At 37.1% G+C, this 15,560-nt stretch overlaps 1 protein-coding gene across 2 annotated transcripts in view; it reads right to left on the bottom strand.

Moving 5' to 3' along the window:
* The window catches only part of LOC121312885 (retinoic acid receptor beta-like), a 116,431-nt gene that overhangs the window by 34,129 nt on the left and 66,742 nt on the right, over positions 1 to 15,560 (bottom strand). For both annotated transcript variants that reach the window (XM_041244765.1, XM_041244766.1), the window contains exon 3: positions 2,352 to 2,493. In XM_041244765.1, the coding sequence (XP_041100699.1) occupies positions 2,352 to 2,493 (142 nt within the window). The remainder of the gene's footprint in view (positions 1 to 2,351; positions 2,494 to 15,560) is intronic.

The raw sequence follows: 15,560 nt of genomic DNA, 5'->3' as shown, positions 1-15,560 counted from the left end.
TAAATGTGCAAAAGGGTGTTTACAACAACGTTTTACGATGTTATTACCGAAGACATTACAGAAATGTTCTCATTTTACTTGCCTAACCAAGGGCATAAGGGTTAACAGCAGGTGTAACTTGTCTCGGAGGATGGTTAAATGTAAATATTTCTTAAATGTTTCCATTACTAATTGCATTTAAGGTTTTTTTTAACTATGTACTGTTAATATTTGCTTCGTGTGGTTGTAGCATCATTAATATGATTATTAACTCCAAGTCAATTTTGAAAGAACGGTTACAGCTAATAGTTGTAATTCTAGTAAGAGAAATACCTTTGTATTAAAATACTTTCCGGCGTGTTATAATCTCATGGACTGTAAACTAAGGTTTTACTGACTAAGCTAAACGGAACAGTCTGCTCCATGGCAACATTTCAATTGTTTTAACAGCGATCACTGGAGGTTAGATGCATTTATAAAAATGGTCTTTCAAATACTCTATCCTGATTGGTCAAAACAGGTCACATGGGGGTGTGAATATTACAGCATATTCCCATTAGTTAAAACTTTTTTTCAAAAAAGGGCGAATCACTTGGAGATATCCATACGCCACTAGAATGTTGGGGGGAAAAAAAAAAGGAAGCCATATTTAAATTTATATTAATAAACATAACTAACCACATTTAATATAAAATTTTGAAAAAACAAAACAAAACAAAACAGTAGCCATATTTAAATTCGCAATAAAGATGACTGATGAGGTATATCAATTTTGATAATTTTGGGAAAGCGAACTTGATGAGATTTTGGATGAATCGGTTGTTTGTTTGTTATTTTCTACATTTTAAAGACTGCGATAAGGATAGTGTTAAGGACAAGTAGTTTTTCATAGCAGGTATCTTATTTTATTTGCAGGTAGCTCTTTTCATAGCAGCTTTATTTTATTTTATTTTATTTCTTTGTTTATTTAACCAGGAGATTTACCCTTTGAGACCCGAGGCCTCACTTACAAGGGATCCTAGACAACAGCAAAATGACAATTACAAGTACAAATAACACAATAAAAGCATGTGTGGTTCAAAAATAATCAGCAGGATACAGATATCAAAGAACAGAATAAGTAAGACATGTATCTATTAGTTAATGTGGACTGAAGGAGAGGTATTGACAGGAGGTTCTAAGCAATTCCCAAATATGATAATTATAGCCAGAGAAAGAAAAAATATAAAATTCCATGTTCATCCTATGACAGAGGTGGCCAAACTATGGCTTGCAAGCCTCATGCAGCTCTTTTGCAGTTCATACGCGGCTCTCGTGAAATGCTGGGTGACGCACACTTTACAGCTCAAATGAAATGAAGAAAGAATAATAAACAAAAACAAAAAGAGAAAAAGTTAAAATGAACACACTGAGTTTATTATTTGTGTCCTCTGTACTTCATTCATGTTAATTGTTCTTCTCTCTCGTTCTCTCACTACTGTTTCTTGAGTCTGCATGTTCACTGCAAGGATTCGTCACTTGTTGACTTTCGACATCGCTCGCTGGCTCATGCGTATTTCGAAGCCAGATGTGCAGTTGAAAGAAAATTTTATAATTTTGAATTAACTGCTTGTTCGTTTAGTGGACAATGGCATTGAGCAAACCCTCCACGAGTAATAAACGAAACTGTAACCTGTACAAGGCGAGCAACCTCAAACGTCATTAAGAAACAAATCAAAACACATTTTCAGATGAATATCCTCCTGTACCAGACTTAAGACAGATGCTGCATTCGGCGTTCAGAAATAAGCTGATTCAACGACTCAAGCGAGTTTTGTATGGCAAGCATGGAATGTGGCAAATGTCCTTATTTAGATGAATTAATCTTTTAATACAATTGGACTGTTGGCGCTAGACTAAAAAAATCATACATGCCAACAGTCCCTATATGGTCAGGACAGTCCCGATTCCCTAGCAAAAAGAGGTCCAATGGGGCTGGTGAGAGGCAGGCTGCCTGTAATAGGGAGCTAGATCCTGTTCTGGAAACCAAATAGTACAAGGTGAGTGATCAGAGCTAGCGGTTCTTGCATATACAGTATATGTCCTGCTGGAGAGGAGACTGGTGCCAATGGCATTCTAAATACATAGAAATGTTCCTAAACATTTAAAAAACCTCAAACATTTCTAACTTGCTGACTGCAAAAAAAAAAGCTGACATTGTCTTTCCACTTCTACAAGAAAATAGTTACATTATGATATACTTTATGACAGATAATTGTCACTGTGCTACTATATTTTCTTCACTGTACAGTTATAGTCATACTATTGTGCAACATTATGTTGGTTGGGAAACAAAAAACTGAAATTAAGTAAATATCATTGACTAAACTTACATTCTTTGGACATGCCCGCTTCGAAGCACCTCTGCAGCCGGCAGTACTGGCATCGATTTCTTGTGACCTTATTAATAACACAGTTTTTATCTCTGTGACACGTATAAATCATGTTTTTCTGAATACTTCTGCGGAAAAAACCCTGAAATGACATGAAAAAAAGAAAGAAGAAAATACATGTTAACCAATTTATTTTGTATTTGTCATGTGTTCCAGAGCATGGTTGATGTCACGGCTTCAAATTCAAGCAAATCAAAGATGTTCCAAAACAACAACTAATCACATTTTGGGGAATTGGCAGTGAAATGACAGAAAGGAACACTTTGTACAAACTGCACGGTCTTTTACTTCAGCCATGAAACTGATATATAAACAGCCATGGAATATACTGGACCATCACATCAGCACTTCCGTTCTATTCTGTTGTTGATTCAACATTTAAAATCCAGTCAACCCACAATAACAAAACGGAAAGTGTGGCTTTGAAAGTTTTTATCATGTAAAAAAAGCAGTGGCAGGGGAGTAAGAAAGAGCCATACACATTTTTAAAAGGGGCAGGGCAAAGCCCTGCATCTATTTAAATATTAGTGAGGGGAAAATGTATTATTTTAAAACGGGTGTTTGAATTTTGTGTTTAATATGTGTTAATATTAATTGGATTGATTAATCACCAAAATAGTTGATCGCAGATTAATTCTTTTTCACAATTTAATTGTGCAGTTTATTGCACTTTTTTTTCTGGCTCCACTTCCCAACATCCCCTGCTGAGAAAGAATGGGTGCAAAAAGGCTTGCCCCGTCAGTTCGTATCTGGTTTGTTGTTGTTACACACACACACACACACACACACACACACACACACACACACACACACACAGACACACACACAAAAAAAAAAGGTCTCCATCTGCTACAATCAAAGCTGTGCGTTTTGTTTTGTTCATTGTTTATTTTAAAAACCTTGTGCAGAAGGTGACCGTCTCCTGAGTTAATTCATTGAGTAATTGTTGCTAATCGGGAGACGGTCACCTGTATAAAAGCCTGTAGTTTTCTGCGCTCTGTGTAGGAGTTCGGAGGAGAGAACGGAACGGGAGAGGTGTCTGGAAAAAGTAAAAAGATAAGGATAAGTGAAGGCAATTGCTCAGCCTGACCTTAAGTGTTCTTTTGTGTTTGTGATTTGTTTTTGTGCAACCCTTTTTATTTTGCTCTGTGAGCAATATTTCTGTTTGAATATTTTATTTATTGTTCTAAAAATGGCACGGCAGTGCGCTTTGCGCCAGAGTATTACCTGTGTGTGTTTGCAGTTCCTGTTTCTGGCCTGACATCACCGCTCAGCCATCCCTGTCACAGCAACATCTATATGAATGCTTGTGTTTACAAGAATGCTTTTGAGGCCCAGTGTGGACCAAAATCTTCCAATAGATTCATGTATGGTACATGATGATTAAAGAAGACTTCTGTATTTTGTGCGAACCGGGTGCTAATTCATTTCTGTTGGAATGACCAGTGTACAATCACCATGCACTCAAACAAGCACAACTGCTCATTGGGTTTACTTTATCAGCTGTCCCTCAGTGAAATTTGATTAAAAACCATGCTCACATTACAATACATTTAGAAACAAAGCTGCATTAGTTCAAAATAACTATGGGATTTTAAAATGAAAACCTGCCAAAAAAAAACCCCACAAAAATGCTCACAGAAATACTCACAAGACAGGCAATGGGCTAGCTTTAGATTTTTATTTGCTGGTAGGCAAGTATAACTTCTTTACAATTTGCTTCAATAGCTACATATTAACTGTGACAGTGTACAGATTCCTGGCCTCTTCCGTGTTGTTTATGGCTACGAATGGGACATTTTAAGTTGCATCACAAAATGACTCTTTCCATTAGCTCAACAAATGATTTCTTATGCTTGGCTGAAATCTAGTCCAACTAAATAGAACCCCATTGTGAACAGCTGCTGCATGGCAAGTCAGTTTTCTAGGTCTTCTCAATCCAGCTAAATAGCTTTCTATGGGTTTGTATCCAGTGACTTAACTAGCAGATCTATATAAATCAAACAGGATCCCCTCAAAGGGATATTTTGGTGTAGTTTTTTTTGTCTTGTACTGTACATATGCAGTGAAAAATGAACTTATGAAAATCAGGACCTTCAGCTGGGATACAGAAAAAAAGGCAAAACCTTAGTGTTTGTGTGTGTGTGTGTGTGTGTGTGTGTGTGTGTGTGTGTGTGTGTGTGTGTGTGTGTGTGTGTGTGAAGATGGAAATGAAAAATGGAGTAGATGTGGTTACATGCTACCTAAGAAAATACACTATGGAATACTAAATATATAACTATAACCAGCAGAGTATACTGCTTCTATGTAACACACACCTTGTATATAATACCGTATTTACTGTATTCTTTCTCTTCAAATTTGTAAAAGACTTTATACTCTGAAGATTATGGTATGTATTTTACACCGTATGAGTGTGCTAAAAACAAAAAAATCTAAAACATACACAAACCATTTTTAACACACAACCACATTTTTCTTTAGCTTGGATTTAATAGCTTGGATTTGAATCCTTGATTAAGAAGCCGAACACATTTTGTTCAAATGCCCAGATGATGAAGTACAGCTAAGGTTTTGCATCACCTTGAATTTTAGCTTGAGAGATAGTTTTAAAAACTATATGAACACAATTTTGATATTTTATGTAGTCAAAGAAAATACAAAATGATATCACAAAAGTCTACCTGAAACCATAACAGTTGTACAGCATTTAATGATCGATTTCAAAATGTCAATATGGAAAATTACAAAACGGTATGTAATTCAATATGTTAATGTAACATTATTCAACAGGTTTCACTCGACTTTATGAAGCAAAATTGTTAATTCTTGTGGCAAAGTGGTGGGCGGTCAAGGCTAGTCAGCAGCAGAAATAGCAAACCCCCAGATATGGAACTGCAGTTTGAAGTGCATGGTGCACTTTATTCACACAAACAAATAAAAAGTTTAAACAAAACTCTTACACAAAAAAAAAAAAAAAACCCTCATAGGGTGTGGCCAGGGGAAATTGACTTCAATAATCAAATTCCCACCTGGTCACATTCCCCATTTTCAATTAATAAAGCAATTTAACAATTAAACAATTTAACCATTTAAACAACATTTGGCTGTGCAAAGGCAGTCACAAAACACAAATTTTGCTTGTGCAGGGCCCCTGTCCTGTCAGACATCCTCCCTCTTGTGTAATACCCCCCCCCCTTTAAAACACAACCACCCTCCCTCAAATCCTACATTATCCCCACCCAGAGACCGAGACCTGAGCACAGTGGATGGGGGTGTCAGGAGCGCACGTTGGTGACAGGGAGGTTGTAACAGCCAGCAGGTGAGAACCCAGGCGACTGTGAAATGACGTCTGGTTCACAAGGGGGAGTGGAACAGGAGACCAGGCGAATGATTGTGCCTGGTGCTGCAGCAACTTGGGAACTAAGCCCAGTGACCAGAAGTCCAGACATGAAGGCTGGGTGTCTGGGAGCCTAGGTCGAGGGATCCAACTTGCAGGCGCCGGACTGTTGCACAGGGGTGGTGGTTGGGGCTGTGGTATAGGTGGTTTCCCCAACTCTTCCTCCTTTTTCATTCCATATATGGGGGGCAGCAACTGTTCCCTCTCTGACTCTTCAGATGGAAGTGGCTCCTCCCCTTCTGATTTCGGAGATGGTTGACGTTCCTCCCCCTTTGGCACTGGAAACATTAGCGGCTTCTCCCCCTTCAGCTCTGAAGATGGCAGTGGCTCCTCCTCCTTTGGTTTTGGAGACAGCAGTGGCTCATCCCTCTTTAGACCTTTTTAGTGTCTCTTCAACTTCTGATTCTGGAGATGGAAGTAGCAACTGTGGTTCCCGGCGTGGGCAACTTCGGTTCAGGCACGGGCCATTTTGGTTCTAGCTCGGGCAAAACACTGGTTCTGGTTCAGCAACCCTGGTTCTGGCACAAGCAACAACTGTGGCTCTGGCAGCACCTTCTGGCTTCCTGCTTGAGCCTGCTGCAGAAGGTATTGGAACTGCTGCCCCTGCTGCACTGACTGCTGGTTTATTTGCAGCTGCACTGCCCGCCTCTATGACACATATGGTGGCAGGGTGGGATAGCACCCCCTGCTACCCAGCATAAAACTGCAAAAAAAAAAAAAAAAAAAAAAAAAAGCAAAACTGCTGCAGCAGATTGTGCTTCACAAAGTACAGTATCGAAAACATACACACACATACACACTCAAATCTATTTCAAAACACACTGATGAAACATATTCCTCAAGAAGAGGATTATTCGGCAGTAGGCTAAAAGATCTGACGCAGTACCACTGTAGATACCAGGCTCTTTTTTAATTCCAGGAGCCCATTGTATTCTACAGATGTGTGCTGCTAAGAAAAAGTATCACCCGTATCCCAATGTCACTGGTATTGGGAATAGGGCTGTTTCCCATGAAACATCTTTCTTTAAGTTCATATATTTAAGTAAAACTGACATCTTCAGGTAATGCTTTTTTCAATTTTCTTTGGGGAAGTTTGTGTATTTACTTTTCTGATAGAATATTAATCCAAAAAAAAATTCTGTCATAAAAATATATGCAGTATATTATTTGTTATTAATTGCTAAACTCTTCTGTACAGTTCATTTGAGCAATAGTTTACACCATAATAAATTAATTACTTGTAATGGTGGGCAACAATATGAAAATTTTATATCAATATCGTGCATGTATTCTCTCTCTCTCTCTCTCTCTCTCTCTCTCTCTCTCTCTCTCTATATATATATATATATATATATATATATATAAAAAAACCAAAAATGGACATCATATATTTTTCATACCAAATACACATTTCTGGGTTATCTTTAATAATGACCTAAAATCACTATTCCGCAGCACACACTGCAACTGTATAGGAGGCTGATTCTAAGTCAGGTTTTTTTTTTTTTTTACAGTATTATGCAATGAGCCACACTCAAAATTACTTTAGATTTAGGAATATTTCCATGTATGAAATCATGTGCTCAGAAATGTCACACGATTCAATCATTTATTTTGCTCACATGTACTGTTTATTTCTTGACTTGGATGTCGTAACCTTTTTCTGTGATTGTCACCAGCGACAGGGTGAACGAGATACCATGCCTCATCTAGCATATCTGTTATCCTGGCTACTACTGAATTTTAACCATGAAGTAAATTGAGCCCACCTTTTGAATAGAATCCTCTTCCCCAGGCAGATTTATCCCATAAACAATATCTTAATTGGAATTGTTATCGTTCATCTTGTTATCTTAATGGGGGGCGGATAGGGTGTCACTCATGGCCATGTTAGGTGTTCTCATTTACAGATTAAAAAATGAAAGTGCATCCATAAATTATTCAAATCCCACCGTGTTCCCTGAGCATTCACCACTGACAAAAAAGAATCAGATTATGTTTCCCTCTTAATTGTGTTGATATCTTATCTCTCTTGTAGAAAGTGGAGAGGGATACACGAAACCCCACAGGTTCACAACCAGGAAGAACAATTAACGAGGCCTATTATTTACACTTTGAGTTCACCACAGTGAACAGGTAATTCTATTACAAGTGGATACAGAAAAAAACAAAAAACATGCAGTTGCTGTTCACTTTTGTATGACTTGTGTATTAGTCTGTTGAACATGGGAGAGGTGACTACAAGGTTAGACAGCATTTAAAAAATTCCCTGTACTGAGTAAATAAGAGCTTAAGAAAGAAGGGTACAAAGAGAAGCTTTGTGACTGCAGAATGTGAAACCTCCACAGATAAAACACAAGTAAAATCAGTCTGAAAGGCGCTATTAAGTAACTTACAACGCAAAGGAAAATAAAGAGACAGCTTCTTCTGTCTGAACCCCTCTTAACTGGTAAGGATCTGCTGATTCTGCTGGTTGAGAAACAAGACTAAATGTTATCTATTATTTTAGCAGAGACAGCTGGTTTCCAAGAACTGAATCTTGTACTTTGAGGGAAAACACACACATAACAAAAAAACTATCCACTTGGTCTATCCATTAGGACCATTTTTTAAATGTTGTTGCTACTTTATACACCAATGCCACCATACTGGTAACCATTTGCAGTATAGTATCATGTTACCATATTAGAACCAATCTAGAACTGGCACGTAGCATTTTATCCATATTCGTATCACCAGTGCTGGTGTAGCTCTGGCCTGCAAATGATTCTGCAAATATTTTTATAAGCTTTTATTTAAAGTTTCTGCCAATTTTACAAATCAGGCAATAATTAGATTTATAAATCCACAGAACATCCCTATCCTTTCACTCATTTAAAGGGTTTCTCAACCCTGAATTAGAAAATGCTGCACACTCTGATACTGACTGGGTGTAAATAGTGAGGGTGGTGTGTTGGCAAGGATGGGGTTAATTCCATCCCTGCTGAATCTTTGTGCAGAGTGTGGTTGGAGCGTAATTGATTAATTGAGGATCAATTAAGCCCAGCCACATGCTTCAAAAGTAGGGAGAAACTGTTTGTTTGGGGAGAAGAGTGAGCGCTATACTGTGCTTCTGAGACTGTAAAGTGAGGGACAACACCCATTCTGAGCAGTAATATCTGCTACTATATATATATATATACTTTTGTACATAAGCACCTCTCCATCACAATAACTACCTAAAATCCCTAAATAACATTATCAACCCAGTAATACCGTTCACTAATAACAAGTTACATTTTAACAAAGAGGTACACGCTAGCTCTATAAAGCAGTCTACAAGGAGAGGGACTCATTCATTTGAATCTTGCCTACAGTTTTTTCCTTGCATGTTATAGTAGCACAGCTTACAGTATTTATGCATATTGTTGATTCTGAATATGACACAAAGTAGTAAAATGTCTTGGGATCTGCTCCGCTTGTTTTAATGAGTTCGACCTGGCAGCTCAGGATATATTCTCAGATTCCTGCCAGGGTGATTGAGAGGTCTCACTTGAAATGCATGCCCACTAAGCCTTGACACACTGATCTGGCAAGATGAAATTCAAGAAAACGCTTATGCTTTTGGACTCTAACGCTCCGAATTCAGTTTTTCAACTGTTATTTGAGATTTCCAAAAAAAGTGGAGAAAGTTCATTTTTCTTCCAGGCCAGCAAGCACTGAGGTTCTTACATCACTAACATTATTTAAGGTTGGGACAGGCTTGACTACAAATTGGCTGTGGCTTACTTGATTTCAAATTGAAGTCAAGAAAGTTGCCCAATATGTGAAGAACATTCACTTTAGTGTACATTAGGCAAAACCCTAAAAGAGGATTCCAAATGTGTAAAAGATGATTCATACCAGAACTTAGAATGTATCAAACTGGAAGTTGTTTTTGAACTGATTGGACATGTGTTTAGACACGATAACAACACTGAAAAATTAAAATTACTAATTCTAAAGGCTGATAGTCTGTTATGTTAAATGATTGACTAAATGTCAACTTTGTTGTATTCCATATCAAACATCAAACTTGCAACCAGTGGCACTAGGGTTTTTTTTACAACTGTTTTACATACACAAATGCTTTATACTGATATCTCTTTGTCACTTTGCAACAAAAGAATAGGATAATAAAACAGATTAGGAGACCATACACATATTTAACCAAACTTCACCTATGGGATGAAAAATAACATTGGAAATGTGGCAGAATTAATATTCTCTTAAACCACATAGCATGAAACGTTGGATGTTTTTTAAGATCACTCATGCTTGCCAATAAGGCTCTTTCGCGAAGTGTTTTGTTTTATATTGTGTTACCAATGAAATAGTTTTGCATTTTCCATGAAAGCTTGATGAATGACCAGTGGAATGACTCCTTTGAATCGTGATAAACAAAGTATCCTATTGGATTGTGCATGTGAGAAGTGCATCCAGCTTGAACTTGAACTGTTACAGTATTAGAGCAAGCCTTTGTGGCTGGACTGAATTACCTTGCTTCTCTACATCATGTTAGCCAGCTGTTCAATAAAGAAAAATGACATTCCACCAAAGGCATTTACAAAAAAACAAATTCCTGTTTATCATAAACTAACAAAATGTTGTTATGTTGTATTACTGCTGTCTCTTAGAAGTGATCAAATTGGGTGGTACAAAGTACTACTAATACTTTGCTTCAGACTGTCCAGTAGCAGCTTTTCATAGGAAGAGGAGACGGCACTGCCTACTCGAGAATACTGTACGCTTTTTTATTTATTGAATTATTTCTATGTAATATGCAGCAATAAATATATAGCTTTATGCGAAGGCTGCCACCCGATCCAAATTCTCCACTCAACCACTGTACATTCGGAGGAGGCAGACTCGTTCTCGTCTCCCCTGTAGTTTTTATTAACACCACTGATTAATTTGTACCGAGGTGCCAGGGTGCAAGCAACAACAATAATTAAGGATATCATTTTTCATTTTCAAAATCCTGGCAGTCACGGTTAAAAATAGATGGTTTCACTGAATGATCACGGCTAAGATTTGAACTTCTATATTACAGTACTATAGGTAGTATTTACACGCTCGTGGAATTTAAAACAGAATTGCAAATTGTGGCGAAATGTAAAAATGCCTAAGCGTACTACAATTCCAGAAGAATATGCTCGTGACCATAAGGATTTGGTTGTGGAAGACAGCAAAGAAAAGAAGGTATAATTGAAGTGTACAAGTACTGTATGTTACTATACATATTGTGACAGAAAAAAAAAATCTAAATGAAATACATATAACTCAAAAATAGCTCCAAATAGGCACCGAAAAATGAAATTAATGAAAAAAAAAACAGAAGCCCTAAATATATTGTAATATTTATAATTAATATTTGTGCTAAATAAACATCTATTTAATGTTTGTTTGTTTGTTTGTTTTTTTAAATGACAGTACTTTTTCAAACAACCGTAACAGGAACAGACCTTTTTCATTTTAACATGTACTCCTTGTCTGACGTAAAACATAATCTGAATACTGAAATTACATTTTTAAAATAAATGTTCTGGTTATAAATTGAGAATTTTACAACAATATCCTTTTCATTAATGTCTATTTAAACACAGCTGTGGTTTTGTATTATAAGATGTACATTAAATGTTCGATGCAACGTCTGCCATCATCACTGAGCACATTGTCAAAAGATTTGAAGGATCATTCTGCAGCTATACTGTTGACAGCTACTATTAAGCACCGCAGGGCAGCTTATGCAAGAGCTGCAAATCAGGGTTCATGCTTCTCCAAAACTGTAAACCATCCTCCCCCTAGCATTTTCATTATCAAGGGTATGCAGAGGTATATTTTCTGCTCAAAAGGCTTTGTTTAATTTGAAGTTTGTTTCTCCTTTAAAGCTGCTCCCTCCGCTTTCATGAAATTGCTTGCAATCTCCTCTTGTTATTACAGCCCGCCTCACGAACAGCAGCAGAACAACACTCAAGAGTCCACTCCCACGTCACTCAGCTGCCTAATACAAAAAAAGAATGTAAATGTCCCTGGCAGCTAGCAGCCTGTCTATCTTTAGCGCACACAAGACCATGCAGAATGGACAACACCATGTTGAAGATTTTAAGAAAGATTTTATTATGCCTGATTGAAAATGCGAAATTCTAAGACAGCATGCGTTTCAGAGCAAAATATAACATGAGATTTTTTACTTTTGTGCCACGCCAAGCCCTGAGGTACTGGCTGGGGCTGTGCTCCAGCAAGCCTCGGCACAAATTAAGTACTGATTAGCACGTCTACTAGTCAAACATATTGTTCCACACATGCCTTCTTTTGTTTGTTTTATATATTCACCAGACATGTGCTCTCCCACATTGATGACCTCGGATACTAATGCTGAGAGAGTGGCGGGGGGGGGGGGGGGGGGGGGGGGACTGTATGACTGTATGATGAGAATTGATGGAATCAACTTTGAGATCTGATTCTTCCAAAAAATTGGTGAAATTTGTATTTTTCAGGGAAAAATGCCAACTTAATAAAATAATACCCTTTCAAAACCAGACCACCATAAATTGCATTGGCTTAAAATATGTGTTACATGATGGTGGTGATAATAAATAACTAGAAAATCTCCATAGCCTAAATAATTATCAGATAGTAATTAAAATATCTTATAATTTTACAGACCTTAGTGGGCTGTAGGTTATACACTTACAGCGTTTTTTTTTTTTTCTTGATATAAAATTTAAATTATTATGAACGATAATAAGGAGAGGACCTACCTGGGGATTGGATTTTAAAAATAAAAACTCAGTGTAATAAATGACATTTCAGTTAATTATGATGTGTAGTATTGGATTCCATGAGTTGGAATCGATCCTGGTGATGGAGTCGACTCTCTATGATGCCAAAAATAGAATCGAATCCCATACTTGAAAGAAACGGAATCGGGAATCGGTTCTTTTGGGATCGTCTCATCATCGCTAGCTTGATTGTGGCGGATAACCAGTTAGGGCAGATATGTGAAGGGTGGTTACATGACAGATTATTTCATTGAGAGGCAGTCTGTACCTTCTATAATTTCACAATGTGTTAAATACCTCCACAAACATTTCATGAATAGCTCAGACGATCTGTGAACTCAAGTAGAATTTCAAGAGCTACTGGAGTTACAATGATGTTTGGGAAACATTGCAGTTTCAAAATATTGATCTTCTAATGGTCTTACATTGCTGGTACTGTTCAAGTAGCTTTTGGGAAATCCTGGTTAAGAGTGGCCTTTTTCAAATCATTTAAACTAGCGAGATTACTCTGAAATAGTTATACTGTAGTTCCACAAGTTTTTCTGCTATCTTGTGATGTAGGATGATAATTTTCCCGCTCATATCATATGTACAGAATGATATAACATTATTTTGTTGCTCAGTTATTAAGTATTACATTTAGCTAATTAAGTCGATAGGATGTGCTTCATTTTTTGTCTGCTTTTCTCCTGCTAACAACTTTGTTTAAAAAATATTGTATGCAAAGTATGTTAGTGAAGTGGTCTTGAAATCAAAATGCTATAGCAATGTTGTATTCAGGGCATTCTTAAACATACACTGGCAGTGTGTAACAGTTTAGTTTATTGGAATAAACTATGATGGGCTACTGTTTCCCTTGTCTACTGGCTAGTGGAGAAAATGTATTTAACAGTCTTGAATTGCGATTAAAACGTTAAGAGACATGCAAAGTGTTGTCAGTCAGAATGTAACACTAACATTCTTCTGCTGCTGGGGGCTTGAGGTGACCCCAAGCATTTATTGCCTCCCCATTTTTTATTGCCCACCAGCCACCACTGAGGCTGTCAGGTAGTAAATATTGTGGCAGTTTCAAATACCATACAACCTAATAAAGTTGGCACTGCCAAGCCTTTAGCCAATACTGCTGGCTTTAGTCGTAGAGTATGTGGTATGATAGTTATTTAATAGTATCACATTACACGACGGCTGCTGTGACTGCACCATTCTGCACAGTCAATGCTATTTTCTACTTGGCTTCTGTATGTTTCTAATTAGGCAGCATAAGTTCCAAGGTGTTACTTCATTCTGAAAATATGACTCAGATGATCATATTATACAACAATTTGCAGAATCTACTGTAGCTTTTTAACACTCTATTCCAACTTCACTTGAACACAACCCTCTTGCTCACACACACACACACACACACACACACACACACACACACACACACACACACAACAGATCGACTGCCTATTGTTATTATTATTATTATTTTGGATATGATTTTTTTACATTTTGAAAGTCTACCACACAAATTGTTCAGTTAAATCATTTTCACTCATTAGACAGCAGCAATACACACATTTTTTGGGTGAAAAACCCCACTATACACATTTTTGATATATATATATATATATATATATATATATATATATAATTATATATAATTATATAGATAGATTATTACATTCTATCTTCATATTAGAGGAGTTACCAATTTAAAAAATAGGAACTATTTTAATCAATATTTATAAGCATGCCTTTTTCTGTAAGCCTTCACCTTCTCATTAGAATCTTTTCTCAGATGTGTGTTTCTGCTTTTGGGTAGAATTAGTTATGGAATACACTGTGCAGTATGAGTGATGCAACCTGTTTAAAATCCTTCCAGACACTACTGTATAAAGTAAAAAAAAACAAAACAAAACAAAAAAACCCTAAAAGGTTTCCATACCAGTTTATGTACTGTAGCACTGATTATAAAATATTGTGACCTATTTTAATATTCAGGATTTATGTATAAATATATTGACATCTCTTTTGTTGTAATTAATGTTTGCTTTTGGCTGTATAGTTATTTTTAAGTATGGCACATAGTCACTGTGCACATTCTCCATTAAATAATGTGTTTTTTATGAGTTTTTTGCTCATTTAACAACAAATTATTCACATATTGTGAAACAAATGTAATTCAGTTGTAATCAATAAGCACATTGACAAATGATACAATGGCTGCAGCTGACTGGAGATTAGTTTTTCTGTAGAGAACAGTAAATGACTGTAGTCCTGTGGAGTTTGTTGAGTGTGCATGGTTTATTTGAGTGTGCATGGAGTTTGTTGAGTGTGCATGGTGTTTGTTGAGTGTGCATGGAGTTTGTTGAGTGTGCGTGATGTTTGCTGAGTGTGCATGGTGTTTGTTGAGTGTGCATGATGTTTGCTGAGTGTGCATGGTGTTTGTTGAGTGTGCATGGAGTTTGTTGAGTGTGCATGGTGTTTGCTGAGTGTGCGTGGTGTTTGTTGTGTGTGCATGGAGTTTGTTGAGTGTGCATGATGCTTGCTGAGTGTGCATGGTGTTTGTTGAGTGTGCGTGGTGTTTGTTGAGTGTTTATTATTTGTGTGCTTTGGCGCTGCTTCCTGGCTTCTGAGTCTCTGTCTCGTCGCTATCCTGTCACATGTGGTGTCCTGCGTGGGATAAAAATGCCTGAAGACTGAGGGTACATTTTTCATTTTTATGTTTTATTTTTTAAAGAAAAATGAATGTTTTGTTTTTCTTTTTTTGTGGAAAATGGAAAGGAAGAGGTGGTGGAGCAGAGACCCCAGAACAGGGCCACTCCAGGATTGGCAGACGGAGCAGGAGCAGTGGATGGCTGAAGTGGCTGCTGTGCGGAGTTCAGACATGTATTAATTGCAGGCATTGATTTCTATTGAGTATCATGTTATTTATGACTCATGACTGATTCAGAATGA

Source organism: Polyodon spathula, chromosome 3 (genome assembly GCF_017654505.1).
Source record: "Polyodon spathula isolate WHYD16114869_AA chromosome 3, ASM1765450v1, whole genome shotgun sequence".
Classification (NCBI taxonomy): Eukaryota; Metazoa; Chordata; class Actinopteri; order Acipenseriformes; family Polyodontidae; genus Polyodon; species Polyodon spathula.
Note: the sequence above shows the minus strand (reverse complement) of the source record. Positions and strands in the feature narration are given on the sequence as shown.